This window comes from Phoxinus phoxinus (genome assembly GCF_949152265.1).
Source record: "Phoxinus phoxinus genome assembly, chromosome: 25".
In the NCBI taxonomy this organism is placed as follows: domain Eukaryota; kingdom Metazoa; phylum Chordata; class Actinopteri; order Cypriniformes; family Leuciscidae; genus Phoxinus; species Phoxinus phoxinus.
This window is the reverse complement of record NC_136900.1, coordinates 135,046-160,893: the sequence shown is the minus strand read 5'-3', so window position 1 is coordinate 160,893 and position 25,848 is coordinate 135,046. Positions and strand designations below refer to the sequence as shown.

Here is a 25,848-nt window from a genome sequence, read left to right as displayed (position 1 = left end):
TGCATTAAGCAGGGAACGCAAATATTTATTTGGATAACTTTAAATAAAACAAGATAATATCTGAGAACACGGGACTCTGTGTGCGGGTGTTATACGATCTTCCGAACAGCAGGAGGCGCTGTCTCGAAAAACGAGGGGTCTGAGAATGCTGGACTCTGGGTGCGGGAGAGAGAGTGTGTGTGTGTGTGCGTGTGTGTGAGAGAGAGAGAGAGAGAGAGAGAGAGAGTGTGTGTGTGTGTGTGTGTGTGTGTGTGTGTGTGTGTGTGTGTGTGTGTGTGTGTGTGTGTGTGTGTGTGTGTGTGTGTGTGTGTGTGTGTGTGTGTGTGTGTGTGTGTGGTGTTCAAACTATTACCGTGTTCTTTGGGGGAGCCCACTTTTTTTCTTTCTTTTTTCAACGGGAGAGATGTGTACGCGGCTACGCGCGTGAACTTCGGAACTAGCTCAAACTGTGGTGTCGCATCGCATTAACTCCCGCATCGCGATCGGCATCCGACGATGCTAGCGAAGCAGCAAGAGAGAATGGGGCCAGTATCTGAGAGGATTATTATTACTATTGACCTACGTTAAGCATATTTTGCCTCTATGTGAAAAAATATATCCAGCAAAACGCGCCGGCGGTTGTGGAGTCCGTGCAGGAAGAGCAGCGTTTGGCACACAAGTGCATGTAAACACTGGCGCTAATTATGACAGTTATGCAGTCCAGCAGTGCTGTTGCAACCGGCAACACTACACCTACGTACCAGTCTAACCACTGTACTAAACACAGATAAAGCTAATGCTAAACATCTACACTATCCTGATGCTATACTATGCTACTAACTAACTATGCTTCTAACAATACTGACAACTATGCTAATTAACTACCTAGGCTACACGAAATAATCTAAATAACTATATAAATGCTATGCTAACTAGATGCTAAAATACGCTATCCTGATAGTTTTCAATGCTCGTAATTCCAGTTTCCAACTCCTAAACACATATTATTGAATATTACAGCAATGCAGTGGAAAGAGAACACAACTAAACAGAGCTTCATCGTTTCACTTTTTTTCATTTTGAACTCTGAGTTACATGTATTACATTTTGGGCATTTCAGCTGAGCACATTTTCCAGCCAAAGTTAAACACTGCTAGTGTGTGTGTTTGCCTAAGGTTCAGTGTACCAACCGTTGCATCTACCGATACTGCCAAGCACACATGCAGAGTAGATAGAGATCTTACATAACACACTGTATGAAGTTTCCTGAAGGTAAGGCTTTTGTCTTGCTTAGTTGAGGACATTTAATATTCATCAATATCATTGATCTCTGCACTGACAGCATCATATGAGAACTGAACTGAGCTGGACGATGACATCACGGTTTTCTCCAGAGTGGATATATATATATATATATATATATAAACACATTATTAACGGCGTTAACGCAAACCCATTTTAACTGCGGCAATTTTTTTATTGCAAGATTAACGCCTAGCAAACTTTGTCGGTTTTTTCACATGCTTTTGCAACAACTAGTAACGTTATTAAAACTACAACACCACACCGGATCTAGCGAGACCAGAAACAGAACAACAGCACGCCGCACACACTGGTTTGGGCTTGCGAACCGATTATTTGCTGATTGATGCTCCAACTTTTAGGAACACATGAGCTTGCATTACATGTATTCCCAGAGATGTGTTTTATTTATTTTAAAAAGCAGTTTTAAATGAATAAGAAGTGTTGTAAGTCTGTTTTGAATTAAGCTGTTTTTCAAATAAAGGTTTCCGAGTCAGTGATATTAGATTATGTGTATGTATTTTTATTGTACTTTTCCTGTAACTACATGGAGCAAGAGTCTTGTAGTGGCACCTAGTTTCTCATTTTTCTTCTGTACCACTTTTTGAAGTCAGTCTAACTACAACCAGTATTTGAAACACGAGCAAACCAAGCGGTCTTCTTTTAAAATGTTTACTTCCAAAACGAACATAAAATTATACATAGACAATGGTACGCACTGTCAAAAAACTGTGTTGCTTCCGACGTCTCTAACTTCAAACTAAAACTAACTACATCCAATCGCTTACGCTATGACGCAGTGCTATCTGACTGGAAGCTCAAAATACTGAAACATTTTTAATACTGAAATATATTTAAAATCCAGGCCAATGATCTCTTTAATTTATGCCAATCCGAATAATAGTTGATTAATTTGTCGATTGGTTCCATGTTTTCTCCAACCTTGATCATGATGTACATCAAAGACTTCCCTGATAGCCAAAGTGCCAACTGCCAGCTGTATGCAGATATACAGTCCTCCATCTATCTGCTAAACCCCAGCTCTGGCAGCGCAGCAGTTGACACTTGCCCTAGTAGACATCTCTAAATGGTTCGAGTCGTCTCAGCTAACCTTAAACGTGAAGAAAACGGAAGACTGATTGTTGCCATTTTAGGTTTGAACCAGTTCTCTTGATCAATTGTTTTAACATCTTCAGTCAAAAGATTTGCAACTTGATTGTTGAGACGGTTAAACTCATTTAGTGACGTTGCAAAATCATTTTCCATTATATTTTTCACCCTTTGTAAATTTTGAGCATCACTCATCATTGTTTCCAACTCCAGACTGATCTCATGAAATGGCGTATGTATGACACGCCAATTCGTACTCCGTTCAGCGTGCTATCAAGACGCTTAATCGCTTTTTGGCGTGTTTTTCAATCACATGCGGGGATGACGGTTCGTTTCGGCGTAGACATGCACGTGGAATCACATGCGGGGATGATGGTCCGTTTCGGCGTAGACATGCACGCTGAATCACATGCAGGGATGATGGTTCGTTTCAGAGTAGACATGCACGCTGAATCACATGCGGGGATGATGGTCCGTTTCGGCGTAGACATGCACGTGGAATCACATGCGGGGATGATGGTCCGTTTCGGCGTAGACATGCACGCGGAATCACATGCGGGGATGATGGTCCGTTTCGGCGTAGACATGCACGCTGAATCACATGCGGGGATGATGGTTCGTTTCAGAGTAGACATGCACGTGGAATCACATGCGGGGATGATGGTCCGTTTCGGCGTAGACATGCACACAGAATCACATGCGGGGATGATGGTTCGTTTCAGAATAGACATGCACGTGGAATCACATGCGGGGATGATGGTCCGTTTCGGCGTAGAAATGCACGCGGAATCACATGCGGGGATGATGGTTCGTTTCAGAATAGACATGCACGTGGAATCACATGCGGGGATGATGGTTCGTTTCGGCGTAGACATGCACACAGAATCACATGCGGGGATGATGGTTCGTTTCGGCGTAGACATGCACGCGGAATCACATGCGGGGATGATGGTTCGTTTCGGCGTAGACATGCACGCGGAATCACATGCAGGGATGACGGTTCGTTTCGGCGTAGACATGCACGCGGAATCACATGCGGGGATGATGGTTCGTTTCGGCGTAGACATGCACGCGGAATCACATGCGGGGATGATGGTCCGTTTCGGCGTAGACATGCACGCGGAATCACATGCGGGGATAATGGTTCGTTTCGGCGTAGACATGCACGCGGAATCACATGCAGGGATGATGGTTCGTTTCGGCGTAGACATGCACGCGGAATCACATGCGGGGATGATGGTTCGTTTCGGCGTAGACATGCACGCGGAATCACATGCGGGGATGATGGTTCGTTTCGGCGTAGACATGCACGCGGAATCACATGCGGGGATGATGGTTCGTTTCGGCGTAGACATGCACGTGGAATCACATGCGGGGATGACGGTTCGTTTCAGAGTAGACATGCACGCGGAATCACATGCGGGGATGATGGTTCGTTTCAGAGTAGACATGCACGCGGAATCACATGCGGGGATGATGGTCCGTTTCGGCGTAGACATGCACGCGGAATCACATGCGGGGATGACGGTTCGTTTCGGCGTAGACATGCATGCGGAATCACATGCGGGGATGATGGTTCGTTTCAGCGTAGACATGCACGCGGAATCACATGCGGGGATAATGGTTCGTTTCGGGCGTAGACATGCACGCTGAATCACATGCAGGGATGATGGTTCGTTTCGGCGTAGACATGCAAGAGGAATCACATGCGGGGATGATGGTCAGTTTCGGCGTAGACATGCACGCGGAATCACATCCGGGGATGATGGTTCGTTTCGGCGTAGACATGCACGCGGAATCACATGCGGGGATGATGGTTCGTTTCGGCGTAGACATGCACGCTGAATCACATGCGGGGATGATGGTTCGTTTCGGCGTAGACATGCACGCGGAATCACATGCGGGGATGATGGTTCGTTTTGGCGTAGACATGCACGCGGAATCACATGCAGGGATGATGGTTCGTTTCGGCGTAGACATGCATGTGGAATCACATGCGGGGATGATGGTCCGTTTCGGCGTAGACATGCACGCGGAATCACATGCGGGGATGATGGTTCGTTTCGGCGTAGACATGCACGCGGAATCACATGCGGGGATAATGGTTAGTTTCGGCGTAGACATGCACACAGAATCACATGCGGGGATGATGGTTCGTTTCGGCGTAGACATGCATGCGGAATCACATGCGGGGATGATGGTTCGTTTCGGCGTAGACATGCACGCGGAATCACATCCGGGGATGATGGTTCGTTTCGGCTTAGACATACACGCGGAATCACATCCGGGGATGATGGTTCGTTTCGGCGTAGACATGCACGTGGAATCACATCCGGGGATGATGGTTCGTTTCGGCGTAGACATGCACGCGGAATCACATGCGGGGATAATGGTTAGTTTCGGCGTAGACATGCACGCGGAATCACATGCGGGGATGATGGTTCGTTTCGGCGTAGACATGCACACAGAATCACATGCGGGGATAATGGTTCGTTTCGGCGTAGACATGCACGCGGAATCACATGCGGGGATGATGGTTCGTTTCGGCGTAGACATGCACACGGAATCACATGCGGGGATGACGGTTCGTTTCGGCGTAGACATGTACGCGTAATCACATGCGGGGATGATGGTTCGTTTCGGCGTAGACATGCACACAGAATCACATCCGGGGATGATGGTTCGTTTCGGCGTAGACATGCATGCGGAATCACATGCGGGGATGATGGTTCGTTTCGGCGTAGACATGCACGCGGAATCACATGCGGGGATGATGGTTCGTTTCGGCGTAGACATGCACGCGGAATCACATGCGGGGATGATGGTTCGTTTCGGCGTAGACATGCACGCGGAATCACATGCGGGGATGATGGTTCGTTTCGGCGTAGACATGCACGCGGAATCACATGCGGGGATAATGGTTCGTTTCGGCGTAGACATGCACGCGGAATCACATGCGGGGATGATGGTTCGTTTCGGCGTAGACATGCACACAGAATCACATGCGGGGATGATGGTTCGTTTCGGCGTAGACATGCACGCGGAATCACATGCGGGGATGATGGTTCGTTTCGGCGTAGACATGCACGCGGAATCACATGCGGGGATGATGGTTCGTTTCGGCGTAGACATGCACGCGGAATCACATGCGGGGATGATGGTTCGTTTCGGCGTAGACATGCACGCGGAATCACATGCGGGGATGATGGTTCGTTTCGGCGTAGACATGCACGCGGAATCACATGCGGGGATAATGGTTCGTTTCGGCGTAGACATGCACGCTGAATCACATGCGGGGATAATGGTTCGTTTCGGCGTAGACATGCCTGCTGAATCACATGCGGGGATAATGGTTCGTTTCGGCGTAGACATGCACGCGGAATCACATGCGGGGATGATGGTTCGTTTCGGCGTAGACATGCACGCGGAATCACATGCGGGGATGATGGTTCGTTTCGGCGTAGACATGCACACAGAATCACATGCGGGGATAATGGTTCGTTTCGGCGTAGACATGCACGCGGAATCACATGCGGGGATGGCGGTTCGTTTCGGCGTAGACATGCACACAGAATCACATCCGGGGATGATGGTTCGTTTCGGCGTAGACATGCACGCGGAATCACATGCGGGGATGATGGTTCGTTTCGGCGTAGACATTTACGCGGAATCACATGCGGGGATGATGGTTAGTTTCGGCGTAGACATTTACGCGGAATCACATGCGGGGATGATGGTTCGTTTCGGCGTAGACATGCACGCGGAATCACATGCGGGGATGATGGTTCGTTTCGGCGTAGACATGCACGCTGAATCACATGCGGGGATGATGGTTCGTTTCGGCGTAGACATGCACGCGGAATCACATGCGGGGATGATGGTTCGTTTCGGCGTAGACATGCACGCTGAATCACATGCGGGGATGATGGTTCGTTTCGGCGTAGACATGCACGCGGAATCACATGCGGGGATGATGGTTCGTTTCGGCGTAGACATGCACGCTGAATCACATGCGGGGATAATGGTTCGTTTCGGCGTAGACATGCACGCGGAATCACATGCGGGGATGATGGTTCGTTTCGGCGTAGACATGCACGCGGAATCACATGCGGGGATAATGGTTAGTTTCGGCGTAGACATGCACACAGAATCACATGCGGGGATGATGGTTCGTTTCGGCGTAGACATGCATGCGGAATCACATGCGGGGTTAATGGTTAGTTTCGGCGTAGACATGCACGCGGAATCACATGCGGGGATGATGGTTCGTTTCGGCGTAGACATGCACACAGAATCACATGCGGGGATAATGGTTCGTTTCGGCGTAGACATGCACGCGGAATCACATGCGGGGATAATGGTTCGTTTCGGCGTAGACATGCACGCGGAATCACATGCGGGGATGATGGTTCGTTTCGGCGTAGACATGCACGCGGAATCACATGCGGGGATGATGGTTCGTTTCGGCGTAGACATGCACGCGGAATCACATGCGGGGATGATGGTTCGTTTCGGCGTAGACATGCACGCGGAATCACATGCGGGGATGATGGTTCGTTTCGGCGTAGACATGCATGCGGAATCACATGCGGGGATGATGGTTCGTTTCGGCGTAGACATGCACGCGGAATCACATGCGGGGATAATGGTTAGTTTCGGCGTAGACATGCACACAGAATCACATGCGGGGATAATGGTTCGTTTCGGCGTAGACATGCACGCGGAATCACATGCGGGGATGATGGTTCGTTTCAGAGTAGACATGCACGCGGAATCACATGCGGGGATGACGGTTCGTTTCGGCGTAGACATGCACGCGGAATCACATGCAGGGATGATGGTTCGTTTCGGCGTAGACATGCACGCGGAATCACATGCGGGGATGATGGTTCGTTTCGGCGTAGACATGCACGCTGAATCACATGCGGGGATGATGGTTCGTTTCGGCGTAGACATGCACGCGGAATCACATGCGGGGATGATGGTTCGTTTCGGCGTAGACATGCACGCGGAATCACATGCGGGGATGATGGTTCGTTTCGGCGTAGACATGCACGCGGAATCACATGCGGGGATGATGGTTCGTTTCGGCGTAGACATGCACGCGGAATCACATGCAGGGATGACGGTTCGTTTCGGCGTAGACATGCACGCGGAATCACATGCGGGGATGACGGTTCGTTTCGGCGTAGACATGCACGTGGAATCACATGCGGGGATGACGGTTCGTTTCGGCGAATGTTGTGCCGAATTTTGAGTCCCTGCCAAATGATTACCCCCCTCGTTGAAGTCAGTACCTGATTCCCTAATCCTAACCGCACTTCTAATCCTAACCCCTCACCCACAACTAATCCTAAACCTACCCATACTACGGCGTAGACATACACGCGGCGTAGACATACACGCAGATAGCTCAAAATGCGTACAGATAACACGCCAGTTGGCAGTGGCGTGTATGTTTACGCAAAGTCATGATGTCATGTTGCTAACTCCTTTCTTTTGCTTGTTAGAGTTCCTAATGTTCTTCTTCTCAGTGCAATGCACCTCTGCAATCTCTCCTCTAATGCCTTCTCTGTCAGCTTATGTGACCTTCCCTTTTCCATTGTATCCTCGATACATCTATGCTCATCTTCATCAGTCATCTTACAAATAGCAGAGTTAATGCTCTAGTTGAATGCAAACGTTCCGTATCACGTCTGTCAATCCATCCTTTTTCTCCTCTGTCTCCGTTTTTTTAAGAAAAAAGTCCCCACTTCAGCGCGCAGCGTCACTTCTGTCCTAGCTGACAGGCCAAACCGCGGAGAAACTGCAGTCTGTTCGCGGCTCTCTGAGGCTCGTTTGCGGCGCTAAAGTCCGATCCGTTTCTTAAACCAGCAACACGTTAGCCACGTCCTCTTCGTTATTCAGGTAATCCAGCGCAGCTTCGTATTAGCAAAGTTTTTTGACTAAATGTAGTGGCACCTAGTTTCTTCTTTTTCTTCTGTACCACTTTTTGAAGTCAGTCTAACTACAACCAGTATTTGAAACACGAGCAAACCAAGCGGTCTTCTTTTTAAATGTTTACTTCCAAAACGAACATAAAATTATACATAGACAATGGTACGCACGATCAAAAAACTGTGTTGCTTCCAACGTCTCTAACTTCAAACTAAAACTAACTACATCCAGGTCCATGGAGGGGAATAGGAACAAGGGGGAACGGCTTAAGCGACGGCCAGGGCGAAACAGACAATCCATCGGGCGGCCAGGGTGAAGCAGACAGTCCATCGGGTGGCCAGGGCGGTGAAGACCCCTCGGGCGGCCACGGCGGTGAAGACCCCTCTGGCGGCCACGGCGGTGAAGACCCCTCGGGCGGCCACGGCGGTGAAGACCCCTCGGGCGGCCACGGCGGTGAAGACCCCTCGGGCGGCCACGGCGGTGAAGACCCCTCGGGCGGCCACAGCGGTGAAGACCCCTCGGGCGGCCACGGCGGAGAAGACCCCTCGGGCGGCCACGGCGGAGGCGACCAGGGTGAAGCCGACCACTTGGGCGGCCATGGCGGTGAAGACCAAGGCGGAACAGAGACAGACCCTGGCTCAGGAACAGTCACAGACACCACCGGCTCAAGAACTGCAACAGCAACAGACACCACCGGCTCAGGAACTGCAACAGCAACAGACACGGGCACCGACTCAGGAACTGCAACAGACACGGGCACCGACTCAGGAACTGCAACAGACACGGGCACCGACTCAGGAACTGCAACAGACACGGGCATCGGCTCAGGAACAGACACGGGCACCGGCTCAGGATTAGGCTCGGCAGGCGTGACGTGAAGCTGGATCGGGGCCGGCAGGGCGAGCAGCTCGGGCGGGGCCGGCAGGGCGAGCAGCTCGGGCGGGGCCGGCAGGGCGAGCAGCTCGGGCGGGGCCGGCAGGGCAGCATGCCTAACCGGCGCGTCAGGGATGGCAGTCACCTCTGGGATGGTCTCTGTGTTAGGAACCACCGGACGGTCCGTTGAAGAGGTCCTTCTCCTTCTCCTCTTCCGTCTCCGGACCACCGGAATCGGAACCACCCGACCCGACTCAGGAACAGACACTGGCTCCGGCTCTGGTACAGCAGACACTGGCTCCGGCTCTGGAACAGCAGACACTGGCTCCGGCTCTGGAACAGCAGACACTGGTTCCGGCTCTGGAACAGCAGACACTGGCTCCGGCTCTGGAACAGCAGACACTGGCTCCGGCTCTGGAACAGCAGACACTGGCTCCGGCTCTGGAACAGCAGACACTGGCTCCGGCTCTGGAACAGCAGACACTGGCTCCGGCTCTGGAACAGCAGACACTGGCTCCGGCTCTGGAACAGCAGACACTGGCTCCGGCTCTGGAACAGCAGACACTGGCTCCGGCTCTGGAACAGCAGACACTGGCTCCGGCTCTGGAACAGCAGACACTGGCATTTTCAGGATCCGAGCCAGACGCTCCAAATAGTCCATCATTGCCTTGGCGGCCCCACCAATAGGCATCTCTAGATCTGTCTCAAACTGGGCAGACGGGACGTGAACAGTCTCTGACTGGGCAGACGTGACATGAACAGTCTCTGACTGGGCAGACGTGACGTGAACAGTCTCTGACTGGGCAGACGTGACGTGAACAGTCTCTGACTGGGCAGACGGGACATGAACAAACTCTGGCTGGGCAGACGGGACGTGAACAGTCTCTGGATGGGCGGACGTATGTTTTCCCCTTCTCCGCCCGTGATAGCGAGATGGTGGTTCTGATCCGTCCCTCACCAGTCCAGGGACGAAGGGGGGCCAAGGTGGAGGGTGGTGTTGGACTTGTTCTCGACCACCTCCTCCTCTGTGACCTCCCCGGGTCCCACGAAAAATAACTAGGCGGGTCCCCTGAAAACAATCCCTCCTCTCCCGCTCGATGGCTGGGGAAAAGAAATTGGAACACATACCGCTGGATCTAGGTGTGACGGAGTCCTTCTGTCACGGAACACACACAGGAATGGGTAGATCCAATAGCAGTAAGTTTTAATGGGGAAATCCGTACTCACAATCCAGTCCAGGCAAAGGTCAAAATCCAAAAAGGCAATCCAAAAACATAAAACACAAACACTAGAAAACAGGCTCGGAATAACAACGGAAGTGTGGGGACAATATACAAGGACTCCGTGACAAACACTGAAACAGACAGGGTATATATACACAAGTGCAAACAAGGTGACGAGAAACAGCTGAAGGAAATGAACAATCAGTGACAGACAGGATTATGGGAAATGTAGTGAAAAGCCTAGACACGGTGAAAACTGAGACCTCTAGTGTTAAACCCAGGGAACTACCAGACACTGTGACAATTAGTAGAGAAAGGTACGCAGTGTATGTTCTTGCTAAATCGCCCCCAAATGTAAGATTGTTGTATAATAATAGTAGAATAACATTTACATTTACATTTATTCATTTAGCAGACGCTTTTATCCAAAGCGACTTACAAATGAGAAACAATAGAAGCAATTAAACTAGCAGTAGACTAACAGTATGTAAGTGCTATGACCCTTCACAGTACAATCCAACGTACAGTACATTTTTTTTTTTTTTTAGAATAGAGAAGAGAGTGTTAGTATTACTGGATTAAATGCTGCCGAAAAAGATACTCTTCAGCAATTTCTTAAAAATGGGTACGGACTCAGCGGCTCTGGCTGAGTTAGGCAGATCATTCCAGCAGGGAACAGTCATGGTAAAGGTCCGAGAAAGAGATTTTGTGCCTCTTTGAGATGGCACCACAAGACGGCGCTCGCTTGCAGAGCGCAAGTTTCTGGATGGCACATAAGTCTGAAGTAATGAGTTCAGGTACGAGGGAGCAGTGCCAGTGGTTGTTCTGTAGGCAAACGTCAGTGACTTGAATTTGATGCGAGCGGCAATCGGCAACCAGTGCAATTTTGTTAGGAGAGGAGTGACGTGTGCTCTCTTCGGCTCGTTGAAGACCACTCTAGCTGCAGCTTCTGGATCAGTTGCAGAGGTTTGACAGTGCAAGCTGGGAGACCAGCCAGGAGAGCATTACAATAGTCCAGTCTGGATAGAACAAGCGCCTGAACAAGGAGTTGTGTAGCTCTGATAGGAAGGGCCTGATCCTTCTGATGTTGTACAAGGCAAATCTGCATGACCGGGCAGTGCCAGCAATGTGATCTGTGAAATTCAATTGGTCGTCAATTACAACTCCAAGGTTCCTGGCTGATCTTGAAGGAGTTATGGATGACGAGCCTAGCTGAATGGTGAAGTTGTGATTAAGTGCTGGGTTAGCCGGGATTACGAGTAGCTCTGTCTTCTCAAGGTTTAGTTGAAGGTGGTGGTCCTTCATCCAGCCAGAGATGTCTGTCTGTCAGGCTGAGATGCGAGCGGCTACCGTCGGATCATCCGGCTGGAATGAGAGGTAGAGTTGTGTGTCATCAGCGTAGCAGTGGTAGGAGAAGCCATGTTTCTGAATCACAGATCCTAGTGATGTCATGTAGATGAAGAAGAGAAGTGGTCCAAGCACTGAGCCCTGAGGCACACCAGTAGCTAGATGTTGGGTCTTAGACGCCTCAACCCTCCACGACACCCTAAAGGACCTACCCGAGAGATAAGACTTGAACCACTGAAGTGCAGTTCCCGAGATCCCCTTCATCTTTAGGATTGACAGGAGGATCTGGTGGTTAACTGTGTCAAAGGCAGCAGACAGATCCAGCAGGATGAGAACTGAGGACTTGGAAGCAGCTCTTGCCAATCTCAGAGCTTCAATTACTGAGAGCAGAGCAGTCTCAGTTGAGTGTCCGCTTTTGAAGCCAGACTGATTGCTGTCCAAGAGGTTGTTCTGCGGAAGAAAGGAGGAGATCTGGTTGAAAACAACTCGTTCAAGTGTTTTTGCGACGAAAGGAAGAAGAGATACCGGTCTGTAATTCTCTAGATGTGCTGGATTTAGAGTGGGTTTCTTAAGCAGTGGGGTTACCCGAGCCTGCTTGAATGCTGTGGGAAATGTACCAGTGTGAAGAGATGTGTTTATGATGTGTGTGAGTGTGGGTATAACAGAGGAAGAAATAGCTTGAAGTAGGTTAGTGGGAATAGGATCAAGCGGACAGGTAGTAGGGCGATTGGAAAGAAGGAGTTTGGAGACTTCTGTCTCTGAAAGCAAGGAGAAAGAGGGTAGAATGTGTGTGTTAGCTGGTAAAGTGTGAGTGTTAGTTTGTGGATTGGTAAATTGGCCGCTGATGGTGGTAGTTTTGTTTATGAAGAATGAGGCAAAATCATCAGCTGTTTGGGTTGATGAAGGAGGAGGAGGAGGAGGAGGAGGGTTAAGAAGAGAGGAGAAGGTTTTGAAAAGCATGCGAGAGACAGAAGAATTGTTAATTTTGTTGTGATAGTAAGTAATTTTAGCAGAAGATATGTTAGCTGAGAAGGAAGAGAGGAGGGATTGATAAAGACCAAGGTCAGTATGATCTTTGGATTTGCGCCACTTCCTCTCTGCACCCCTGAGTTTAGCACGATGTTCACGGAGAACATCAGATAACCAGGGGGCAGAGGGAGTGGGGCGGGCTGGCCTGGAGGAAAGGGGGCAGAAATTGTCCAAGCAGGATGTTAGAGTGGAGAAAAGAGTATTAGTGGCACTGTTAGTATCTAGTGCTGAGAGCTGGTCTGGTGGAGGAAGTGTCGATGAGACCAAAGAGGATAGACGAGAGGGTGAGAGTGAGCGTAGGTTCCGCCGAAAGGTGACCTGTGGAGGAGTGCGTGTTGTATTCTGGGGCAGGTTGAGGTTGAGAGTGAGGAGGAAGTGATCTGAGGTGTGCAGTGGAGGAGTGCGTGTTGTATTCTGGGGCAGGTTGAGGTTGAGAGTGAGGAGGAAGTGATCTGAGGTGTGCAGTGGAGTGACAAGAGCATGGTCAGTGGAGCAGTAGCGTGTGTAAATAAGGTCCAGTTGGTTACCTGATTTGTGAGTAGCAGCAGTCGATACTCGTTTGAGGTCGAATGAGGCAAGCAGAGTGTGGAAATCAGCAGCTTGAGGTTTTTCAATGTGGATGTTGAAGTCTCCAAGAACTATGAGTGGAGTGCCATCCTCAGGGAAGGAAGAGAGTAGCACATCAAGCTCCTCTAAGAAACTGCCAAGCTGACCTGGGGGACGATATACAACTACACAATGGATTTTAATGGGACTGGTGATGGTAATAGAATGTGATTCAAATGAGCTGTTACCCAGAGGTGGTAAGTGATTAAATTTCCAATCATTTGAGATGAGCAGACCAGTACCTCCACCCCTTCCAGTTAGACGAGGGGTGTGTAAGAAAGTGAAATTAGAGGAGAGCGCAGCTGGTGTGGCTGTGTCCTCTGGTCTGATCCAGGTCTCAGTCAGGGCCAAAAGGCTGAGACCTGAATGACTAGATATAATGAAATCAGCTTTGTTTACCGCAGACTGGCAATTCCAGAGACCAATAGGAAAGGAAAAAATAGTACTAGAAGACATTGGAAGGGTACGCAGGTTGTTAGGATTGTACCGCCTCCGACGTGTGACATTGGATTTACGCATGTTAGTAATAGTAGGGATTATAAAACACATGGTGCAAGAGAGCTCACAAACAGAAAGATCAGTTGAAAGTGGAGTAGAAGAGAGAGGAAAACCACAAGAAGATAAAACAAATAGCGAGAAAGAAATACTCAAGTGCCTTGTGTATACTCGGTGTCTTTGCTCGGTGGAGTCGCACAGGTAGAGTCGTTGGTCTTTACACTCTTCGGTCTTGACACGATGAGGGCTTCACAGCCGCCGCGACCTGCAGGCCACGCCCTCGCCACGCGAAACTCAAGTCACGACACAAACAAACAAAGGCCGCGCGTGCGTTTTACCAGAGTAAAACACAGTAAACAAAACAAAGTATCCTAGCAACAAATAACTGCGCTGAAATCTACTGACAAAAGTAAAACACTCACAGACTGACGCTCTCTTCTGCTGTCCAATATAGCTTCTTCATAACCCTTAGTTCTATAATACTTACTAATATATTAATTATAATACTTAATTCTCCTGGTTGTTACCCCTTTATTCCCCACTTTACATATTGGTCCCTTATACTTTAGGGAGTACTGTATAGGTACACTATAATTACAGAAAGTTACACTGTAAAATCGCTTTAATTACGCAGTACTCTCCGGGCTGTAATATAAAGCATTACCCAGAAGGCCACATGATGACTTCCAGATCATCTAAAGTCTGTATGTTTGTGTGATAAAGGTAAATGAACTGTCACGGGTTCTGTGGTGCAAGACAAACACACGATGAAGAGGAATGAAGTATAACCGGCATTAATAATAAACAAGGCAAATGTCAACTCAGAAAAGCAGGTCCAACACACACACACACACACACACACACACACAAACACATACACTCGAGCATGAAACTCAAACAGAACTGAACTTAAATAGTGGAGATAACGAGACACACACACACACACTCACACACTCTCTCACACACACACTCACACACTCTCTCTCACACACACACACACACACACACAATCAAACCTGAGCATAATGATGAGATCAGGTGAATAATCATGACAGTTACGGCTGGAACGGTGCAGAACACACACAGAGTCCACACGGTGTGACATCAGCATAATAACCCTTAATGAAATATACAGTTATGAACCATGATATATATAGTCACCAAAATGATATCCTGCAATCACTGAAATGTGGTTACTGTATTTTACAGTGAAGAGCTGGCCAGCACATAAATAAAGGATTTAATGAGAGTGAACATGCTGATGTGTGTTACATGAGCTGTGTCTGTGCCAGATGTTTTTCAAGATGTAAATGCATTATAGTTGCATCTTAGCCAATATTAAAGAGAAGATAATGTAATCAGGAAGTGATGTGTGAAATTAACTCTAAACATACAGTCGTTCTGTGAAATCTGGAGCGATGAAGACATCAGAGAACAAATGTAATCGATGTATTTAAATGATTTTGATACTGGAACATCACGAGACATCGCTTATATTCACAGGCCAGTGATGTAACCTCTGTAACTGTAGAAGCACTTCATTATTGTATTGCTTAACTTCTGTCTTCTGTCTTATATGAAGTGAAAAGTGCTTTAGTCAAATCTGTTTAGATGATGTCCACTCACATGAGATCGACAGCGCTCTGGAAAACACTCTTTTAACACACGTTATCATGTAATCATGTAATCATGTAATCATGTAATCATGTAATCATGTTATTATGTTATTATGTTGTAATGTTCAGTTTTCTTTCAGTTATAATATGCTTTTTGAGAGACAGATTCACTCTGTAAGTGTTAAACCTATTTATTAAATTAATCGAATCTGACCGCATATATAGTAATGACTAATTAGCTGAAAACAAACATACACATTTTATTTCAAATTGATAAGATAAAGCTCATGCATTTGAGTGTAAAGCCCAATAGAGGCTTTAGTGTGCTGACGATCATCAGCAGTGTTGAGCTCTTCCGCTGTTTAACACTTGTGTAGTGCAACCTGCAAACCTGTGTTTCTGTCTCCTCCCCTTGTGTGTTCAACTCTATAAAAGACAGAGTTCATCTCTATTCTCTACTCACTCTTCTGACTCAGAGAAACTCAGATCATCTCTATTCTCTACTCGCTCTTCAGACTCAGAGAAACTCAGATCATCTCTATTCTCTACTCGCTCTTCTGACTCAGAGAAACTCAGATCATCTCTATTCTCTACTCACTCTTCTGACTCAGAGAAACTCAGTTCATCTCTATTCTCTACTCGCTCTTCTGACTCAGAGAAACTCAGTTCATCTCTATTCTCTACTCGCTCTTCAGACTCAGAGAAACTCAGAGATTCAGTTTCTGCTCTCAGTCGGAGTTCATCATGAAGCTGCTGGTGTTTCTTCTGTTGCCGTGCCTCTCTCTGAGTGAGGTTGTGACGGGGTTTAGTAAATGCAATCAGTTCTTTTTGAATAATGACCCTCCTCAATTCACACCAGAACCACCGAGCACCAAAGCATTCACAGCCAAGGAGATCTGCCAGTGTGTTTGGGACGAGAACGATGAGCAAAAGTTTCTCTATGCTACTTTGTACAACACAGACTGGAGGATCCCCGTCTACTCTGCGTATGTGTTCAAGACCGCAAGTGTCGGGAGGTGTGATCCTTGGTACATCGAACCTCAGGTGATTATTCAACTGTATATTATAGTATATTGGTTACGCTTTATATTAGGTGTCTTTAACTATGTAGTGTTTTTAGTTTTGTGGTCATTCCAGCAAACTTTGTCCCCTTTCCCAGAAATAAATTTAATCTATTTCTAGTTTATTTTTATGTTTCTGTGCACATGTTGGCAAACAATGGCAGATTTAATGAAGCAACTGGGTAGTGAAATAGGGAACCAAATTTCTGCAAACCTGAGATCTGCAGGGCAAAATCCTCAGAGAGATTATGTTGATGCCCAACAGCCTTCACCTCAGAGTCCTGATTTGTCAAATTTGAACCTAATCGTTAGGCATCAAGATATCAAAGAACCACCTACCTTTCGAGGTGATAAGACAGATCGATGCACCATTAGTGAATGGCAAGAACTGATGCAAGCTTACTTGAACAAGAAGGGCTTCAGTGCATCTGAACATGGCCAAGAGATTCTCGACAAGCTAATGGGCCATGCCAAAGATGTTGTGAGGACATGTATTCGCAACAATCCCCTGATTGATGTGGTTAGAGACCCGCATGTCATCTTTTCAATTCTGAGGCAACATTTTGGATGCAATTTCCTCCACAACCCCTTTAAGAGACTTTTATGAGACTTTGCCAAAGCAGTCAGAGAGTGGCTTAGATTACTGGATCAGACTGAATAAGGCCGTTGACCTGGCTGATGAATGCCTAAAAAGACAAGGGAAAAGAGTTGAAGACCCTAGTCACGAAGTGACAATGATGTTTGTAAGGCATTGTCCCGAGCCTGGTCTGTACACCGCCCTTCGGAGTAAACCATTGGAAAGTTGGAATGCACATGAAATTCAAGCATTAATTGACAGCCACCACAGGGACAAGCAGTCCATAAGAGTAGATAGAGAGAGAAGAGTTGATGAAACCCCACCTAATGCCTGGTGCATGACCCAACAGCAGTCCACTGCCGTTAATCAGGCAAGCGGGTCAGATTCTGCTCTCCTTGGGCGAGTGGTTTCTCTTCTAGAGCAGTTCCTTGTCAAACAGAATGGGCAAGAACAGAAAACTGAACAGGCCAAGTTTGTGCCTGAAAACTCTGCAGTTCCCTGTAAAATATGTAGGGCTCGAGATCATACGACAAAGACTCACTGTTTTAAGGAGGGACTGTGTTTTAGCAGCCCGGTCTCACCCCAAAACGTCACATACTGACGCGTCTTGACCATTCGGCAACATACGACGAAAAAGGTACCCTTTAACGTCCATATGAGACGCAGACATAAGCGCACCAGCAGCGCCTTCTAGCGGTACCCTACCGCATACCTAAACCCAACCATTCCCGAATCGTCACATATGGACGTTAAAGGGTACCCTTTTCGTCGTATGTTGCCGAATGGTCAAGACGCGTCAGTATGTGACGTTTTGGGGTGAGACTGTGTTAGTTTTAGGTGTTTCAAGACAGGGCACAGAGGTTTTGAATGCCCTGACAAAAGACAAGTAAAACAAGTCAAAGCCAGCTTAGCCACTAGACCTGAGCACCATTTAAACTAGAAAACCTGCACTGCGGGGGGAACAGTGTGGGTGTCAGACAAGCAAAGACCCCAGAAAACCCATTGGCTGTTCATGTAACTACTAGTGACCACTTAAGTCAAGACAGTGCAAGTGAGGTAACTGCAGTTCAGCAAAAGACTCCCTGTGAGGCTCCAAAAGCTACCTACCAGAGAATTAATGATGAAGATGATCTGTTCTATGCTCCAGTATTGGTTGAGGGGAAAGTGAAACTATTAGCCCTCGTCGATAGTGGATCTGTTACCTGTACATTGAGTGAAGCAGCTGAACGCACACTTAAAGATTGGAACTTGATCTGCACAGATTCGAGTAAACCCACCAAAAAAGTACTTACTGGCTGTGGAGGGAATGAAACAAAACCAAAGTGCACATATGAGTTGAGTGTGGATATGCTTGAATGCAAAATGACAATCAACTTTCTAGTGGTCCCAGGTCAAAAAGATGAAATGATAGTTGGATCGAATGTCATCAGGCATGTGACTCGGCAGATGAGGAAAACCGAGTGGTACTGGAAAAGCTTATCTCAACCAGTTCAAGATAATGGTCAAGAACCCCTGCTGAATGTGCTTTCTAATGTTGACCGCTGGCATGGAGAAAAGATACCACAGAGAGTTGGCACAGTAGTATTGCGACAATGTCTTACACTAGAGCCACAGCAAGAACATTTGGTTTGGGGAAGGTTAAAGGAAGAAGTTCCCTTGTCTGTTGGAAGCACAGTAATGCTCGAACCCTCCACTTCCCATTCTGCACCAAGAAATGTTATGGTAGCTCGCAGTGTTTGCCCACTCTGGGGTGATAAGTGGATCCCTATGAGAGTGATCAATATGATTGACCGCCCCATTGTTTTGCGCCGTAATACTAAAATAGCTAATGTGCACCCATGCCTCGCGCTAGAGGAACTAGATCTCGCAGAAAAAAGTACAGAATACCTGCAGGAAGGGGTTCAGCAGAATGTTGTCCAAGTTAATGAGCTTAATGAGAAAAGCAAGCTGCAGTCTGACTATAAAGCCAAGCTGAGAGAATTGGGGCTGACAGAAATTGACATTGAGTCCTGTGAAGTAAGTGATTACTGGAAAGGAGAGCTGACTGACCTCATAGTACAGTATGAAAGTACCTTCTCTCGTGACAAGCTAGATTGTGGTGAAGTAAAGAACACTGTTCATCGGATACGACTCAAAGATGAGAAGCCTTTTCGACTGCCTTACAGAAGGGTTCCGCCCACCCATTATCAAAAATTGAGACAAACATTGGATGAGATGGAGGAGCGCGGTATCATTCAAAAATCAAACAGTGAATGGGCGTCACCTTTAGTCTTAGTCTGGAAACCCTCTGGAGAGCTAAGGATATGTACAGACTTTAGGTGGCTCAACCAAAGGACAGAGAAGGATGCATATCCTTTGCCCCATCAAGCTGATGCCCTTGCGTCATTAGGAGGAAATAGTTATTTTAGCACCATGGATCTAACATCGGGCTTCTATAACATTCCAATCCATGAGGATGATCGGAAATATACGGCATGCACAACTCCAGTAGGGCTCTATGAATATAATCGTATGGCTCAAGGTTTATGTAACAGCCCAGCAACGTTCTCACGTATGATGACATCTATCTTCAGGAAACCAGAACTTCCTTTCGCTTCTTTGCTACTTAGATGATCTACTCGTCTTCGGCAAGACTGAGAAGGAAGCGCTTGATCGCCTTGAGATGGTGTTTTCCCGACTTAGAGAGCATAACCTGAAACTGGCACAAAAGAAGTGCTATTTCTTGAGAAAAACCGTCAAGTTTTTGGGTCATATTGTAACTGAGAGTGGCATAGCAGCTGATCCAGCAAAAGTGTCTGCAATCAGCGACATTAAATCCACAGATCTGATGGACGCAGACGGAAAGACTCCTTCACCAACCAAAGTTAAATCTTTTCTTGGGATGGCAAATTATTATTCCCATTTCATTGAAGGCCTCTCGACTTTAGCTAAACCATTGTTTAAACTGACTGCTGGGCAGAAAGTCGGGAGGAGACATGGACAAAAGAAACCCTTCGTTTCCAAACCTAGGCGTTTAAGACCTGAAGATTGGACTGCAGAGTGTGACACAGCTGTAGAAAATATAAAACACGCACTTTCTCACACTGTTGTTCTTGCCCACCCAGACTTCCACAGACCTTTTCTTTTGTCTACCGATGCATCTTTGGATGGTTTTGGTGCAGTCTTGAGTCAGATTCCAGAAGATGAGACAAAACCTAGGCCATTCGCTTTTGCAAGCAAGACCCTGTCAAAAGCCCAGTCCCATTACCCTGCTCATAGGTTAGAGTTCTATGCACTGAAGTGGGCAGTTTGTGATAAATTCGCCCATTGGCTGAAGGGGACTACATTTACAGTGCTAACGGATAACAATCCCCTTACGTACATAATGTCAAAGCCAAAGCTAGATGCCTGCGAGCAGAGATGGGTATCTAAGCTTGCCCCTTTTGACTTTGACCTCAGATATATACCTGGTACCAAGAACATCCCTGCTGATCTTTTGAGCCGCCGACCTTTTGCCAGAACATTAGAGGTCTGTGATGCGCTTGAGACCAAATCTAAACATGTGACTTCTGATACCATACAGGAAACTTTCCGGTTATCAGTGAATGTGCACCATCAAATGGGTGAAAGCAGCGTGAATTCTCAAATTGAAGAACTGAAGGTGGTTAGTAGTGAAGGGGTAAGAGCTGTCTTTGAGTCCTGTCTCAACTGGGAAGCCAGCAGTCCAGTTCATAGTATTCATCTAGCCCACAATAATAATTTTGTCCATGGAGGTGTCAGCACTCTTCCAGTCTTCTCTATGGAGGATATACGGCTGAAACAGTTAGCAGATCCCACTGTGTCCCGTGTTGCGTTCTTTGTCGAAAGAAAAAGGAGACCATCACGTAGAGAGAGAGACAATGAAACTGCACCAGTAATAAGACTTCTAAAACACTGGGAAAAGCTTGAAGTAAAAGATGGAGTTCTGTACCGCAGGTCCAAAGATCGGGTCGGTAAAGGCAGGTATCAGCTTGTACTTCCACTGTCACTGAGAACTGTTGCTCTCAGAGGAACTCATGACGATGCAGGCCATCAAGGACAAAGCAGAACCCTTCATCTTGTACGCCAGAGGTTTTTCTGGTCTGGCATGGACACAGACGTTAAGAAGTATGTCTCACACTGTAAACGATGTGTTGTTGGAAAGACGCAGGAACCTGAGGCCAGGGCTCCACTAGAGTCTATCAGAACGAATGCACCACTTGAGCTTGTCTGTATAGATTTCTGGTCTGCAGAAGGAACCCATGGAGAAAGTATTGATGTTCTAGTCATAACAGACCATTTCACAAAACTAGCCCATGCGTTCCCCTGTCCCAACCAAACAGCCAGAGTAGTGGCTCAGAAATTGTGGAACAACTTTTTCTGTGTGTATGGCTTTCCACAGAGAATACATTCTGACAAAGGTGCAAATTTTGAGAGCAAATTGATCGCTGAGTTGTTGCTGGTGTCTGGTGTTGAAAAGTCCCATACCACACCGTACCATCGTCTTTTGTCAGGGCATTCAAAACCTCTGTGCCCTGTCTTGAAACACCTAAAACTAACACAGTCTCACCCCAAAACGTCACATACTGACGCGTCTTGACCATTCGGCAACATACGATTCCAAGGTTACCTGTAGACGTCATGTTTGGAAGTGCCCTCAGAAATGAGGATGTTCAGACTCATGATGAGTATGTGAAATCTCTTCAGAAAGATCTCAGAGAAGCGGTGCAAATTGCTAAAAGCAACACTACTGACGCACAGAGAAAGCAGGCACAAGGGTATAACAAAAGATCTAAGGGGGCTCCTCTGGAGGTTGGAGACCGTGTTCTCTTAGTAAATAAAAAGGAAAGAGGAAAAGGGAAGTTGGCAGACGTCTGGGATTCAGTAGTTCATGTAGTGATATGGAAAGATCCATCATTGCCCATCTAAAGATTTGAGCATCCCACAACAAAGATCAGCAAGGTTGTCCATCGTAACTTCCTCCTCCCAGTCAATTTCCTTCCATTGGAAGAGCCGAACATCGAATCAACAGTCGTATCAACAGTGTCGGAAGACGAAAAAGATCAAACAGCAGACCAAAGATCTTTGTTCAGTATGGAAAGAGAATCAAGGAGCAGTAGAACGGCTGCATGGATTTTTCAAGGTGTAGACCCAAAAGCACCTCAGAGCACTGGAAAATGTACTGTAAAGAAGACCAAAGAACATGTCACAGAGTTAGAAAAATCAGTCTGCGTAAGTCAAACAAGAGAGAAGGATCTTTCTACAAGAAGTGAAAGTGAACATACTGAAAGTTCTAGCGATGAACATGGAGCAAGGGATATGAACTCTGACAGTGAGCAGTCTGATGATAACAATGGTGTACATGGGTTAGAACCAGATCAATTGTGCAGCAGGAATGGAGAAAGGCTCCAAGGATCTGTGAGCAACCAGAGTGTTCAAGGTGAATCAATTGTCATGTCAAGTGATGTCAGTTCAATGAGCAGATCGGTCGGAAGCTCTAAGCATCAAGCCTCAAGTTGCAAAAGTGGACATGCACAGAGAACGTCTCCAAGAACGGTGACTGTAGCAGATACTGCCTTGGAACCAAATGAAGGAACAGTGAGAACCAGGTCAGGAAGGCTAGTGAAACCTGTCAGGCGCCTGCTTGAGTGTATGAGCATGATATTGACTGAATCGGGCCAAAAAGATCCTCTTGCAGAGTTGCTCAAAATTCTGAGTTAGATAGAGAGTTAGATTGATCCTTGAATTCAAATGTTAAGCTGACCTTGAGAATTGACCAGAAATAAGAACTGAGTGAGCTTTGATAGGATTTGAGAAGTACTTTTTGTGGGAATATATGGTAATATGTATACGGGCATATTTCTCCCGAGCAAAATGTTTTGCTATTCACTTGAATGACTAAAGTCTGGGCATCCCTCTTTAAAGGAAAATATCTCACCTACGGCCTTAAAGTTTGCTGAAATTTAGGAGGGGAGAGTGTAGTGTTTTGAGTTTTGTGGTCATTCCAGCAAACTTTGTCCCCTTTCCCAGAAATAAATTTAATCTATTTCTAGTTTATTTTTATGTTTCTGTGCACATGTTGCTGCTCCATATCTTATATAGAATATGGTAAAAATGTTAATTTTTGTTTTAAAATACTGTATTGAGTGTTATGACTGAGTGACGTCATTTCCACTTGCTGAGTTGTCCAATCGCGTCTCGCTCAAAGCTTAGAACAGCTTTGGATTTGAGCGAGACAGAGACCACAGAACTGAGAGTGTTGATTAATTCCTGTCCTGTCTTTAATAAACTGCAGACGTGGTCCCCCGAAGAGCCTGGTGTCGGTGGTTCATTTGTGGTGCTAGTTGAAATCCGCTACAACTACTATGTACTTACTTTAAAAAATAAGTACAATATAGGCTTATAGATGTAGTCCTGTAAACGCTTGTGCTGTTATTGAGGAGGATACGGTAATATTATCCTCCTCGCAAATGGCACGCAAATGGCGGCGCGGTAAGACGCAGCGGCTGCTCCGGGGTCTCAAAACGGTGGTTTTTATGTCTTTCAATGTCGTCTGTTCGTCTCTAAATAGTGTAAAATCACCGCCAACTCACAAGGCACTCAATCCAAAACAAATATATGATCGTCAAAGCCTTTTGGACATCGCCAATGCATATAAACACCAACTCTCGCCGGCGACTACTGAGAAGTTACGAGGCCTTTGTTTACTGCTGGAGCCGGACCTCGAGATCGCGGCCTTACCTACTGACGCTACCCGCTTAAGGCAGCGTCGCAAGCGGTGTGAGAGAGGACGGAAGCGCGGTAAGCGCGGAGGTATACGAGCTAGGCTAAGGGCTAACCCCACAAGACCAGCTCTTCCAACACTCATGCTCTCAAACGTCCGCTCTTTGGAAAACAAATTGGACTTAATTCAACTCAGCCGGTCTACACAGCATGAGGCAAGGGATTGTTGTGTGTTTGTTTTCACTGAAACATGGCTAAACGACAACATCCCAGACTCCGCCATTCAGCAGCACGGGCTAACTAGCTACCGAGCGGATAGAGATTCATCACTATCTGGTAAGACCCGCGGTGGCGGCTTGTGTGTGTATATTAACAAAGACTGGTGTAATAATGCTGCGGTCTTATCTAAACACTGTTCATCGCTGGTGGAGTTTATGGTTGTCGAGTGTCGACCGTTCTATCTGCCACGGGAGTTCACGGCCATTGTTATTGTCGCAGTTTACATTCCCCCGTGTGCAAACGCTAAAGACGCGCTTCGTGAACTGTATAGCGCGATCAGTGAACAACAAACAAACAACCCCGAAGGCTTCTTCATCATAGCCGGCGACTTCAACCACGCAAACCTAAAGACAGTTTTGCCAAAGTTTTACCAGCATGTAAACTTTGCAACAAGGGGAGACAACACACTGGACTTTGTTTATACAACAGTAAAGAATGCCTACAAGGCTGTACCCCGCCCTCATCTTGGGTACTCGGACCACATCTCTGTTATGCTAATTCCTGCATACAGTCCACTTCTCAAACTTGCCAAACCGGTACAAAAACAAATGACAATTTGGCCAAACGATGCTTCCTCAACACTACAGGACTGCTTTCAGTGCACAGACTGGAACATGTTTAAAGAGGCAGCTACCTACAACAACCACATAGACCTGCATGAGTATACAGAGACTGTGACTGCTTACATCAAAAATTGCACTGATGATGTGACAATCACAAAGACCATCACTATACGTGCAAACCAGAAGCCATGGATGACAGCAAAGGTGTGTGGGCTGCTAAAGACCAGAGATGAGACTTTCAGATCAGGAGATAAAGCAGCCCTCAAAACAGCAAGAGCCAATCTGTCCTGTGGCATTAAAAATGCAAAACGGTCATATGCTCAAAAAATCAACAAACACTTCACAGACAGCAGAGACACACGGAGCCTGTGGCAAGCCATTAAGACCATCACTGCCTACAAGCCCCCGACACAGTCCTGTGATGATGACACATCTCTCCCCGATGCACTCAACCACTTTTATTCACGGTTTGAAATGCAGAATGACACACCTGCACAAAGACTGCCCACAACTCCCGACGAACAGGCACTCTGTCTGTCTCCGGCCGACGTAAGGAAGTCCCTATCTAGGATTAACCCACGCAAGGCCGCGGGTCCTGACAATATACCTGGCCGTGTTTTGAGAGACTGTGCTGCACAGCTGACAGATGTGTTTACAGATATATTCAACATCTCGCTGAGCCAGGCAGTTGTCCCCACATGTCTCAAATCCACAACAATTATACCAGTACAAAAGAAATCACCTGTGTCCTGTCTAAATGACTACCGGCCCATAGCACTGACTCCAATCATAATGAAGTGCTTTGAGAGGTTAGTCATGCACAACATCAAAGCTTGCCTCACCAGCACACTCGACCCGCTCCAGTTTGCATACCGTTCAAACCGCTCTACAGACGATGCAATTTCCTCCACCCTCCACTTGGCTCTAACCCACCTAGAAAATAAAGACTCTTATGTTAGAATGCTGTTCATTGATTTCAGTTCGGCATTCAACACAATCATTCCACAACAGCTCATACACAAACTAAATCTGTTGGGCCTAAACAATTCCCTTTGTAATTGGATCCTGGACTTTCTAACCGGAAGACCTCAGTCAGTCCGGGTTGGCAACAACACCTCGAGCACTACCACA

At 47.1% G+C, this 25,848-nt stretch overlaps 2 protein-coding genes across 6 annotated transcripts in view; both read left to right on the top strand.

Moving 5' to 3' along the window:
• The window catches only part of insc (INSC spindle orientation adaptor protein), a 321,619-nt gene that overhangs the window by 183,260 nt on the left and 112,511 nt on the right, over nucleotides 1–25,848 (top strand). The window lies entirely within an intron of this gene.
• Nucleotides 15,975–25,848, top strand: part of LOC306994009 (endonuclease domain-containing 1 protein) — a 12,278-nt gene continuing 2,404 nt past the window's right edge. For both annotated transcript variants that reach the window (XR_013796600.1, XM_079604282.1), the window contains exon 1: nucleotides 15,975–16,561. Coding sequence is in view for 1 of the 2 variants with exons in the window: in XM_079604282.1 (XP_079460408.1) it covers nucleotides 16,262–16,561 (300 nt within the window). In the remaining variant the exon portion in view is untranslated. The remainder of the gene's footprint in view (nucleotides 16,562–25,848) is intronic.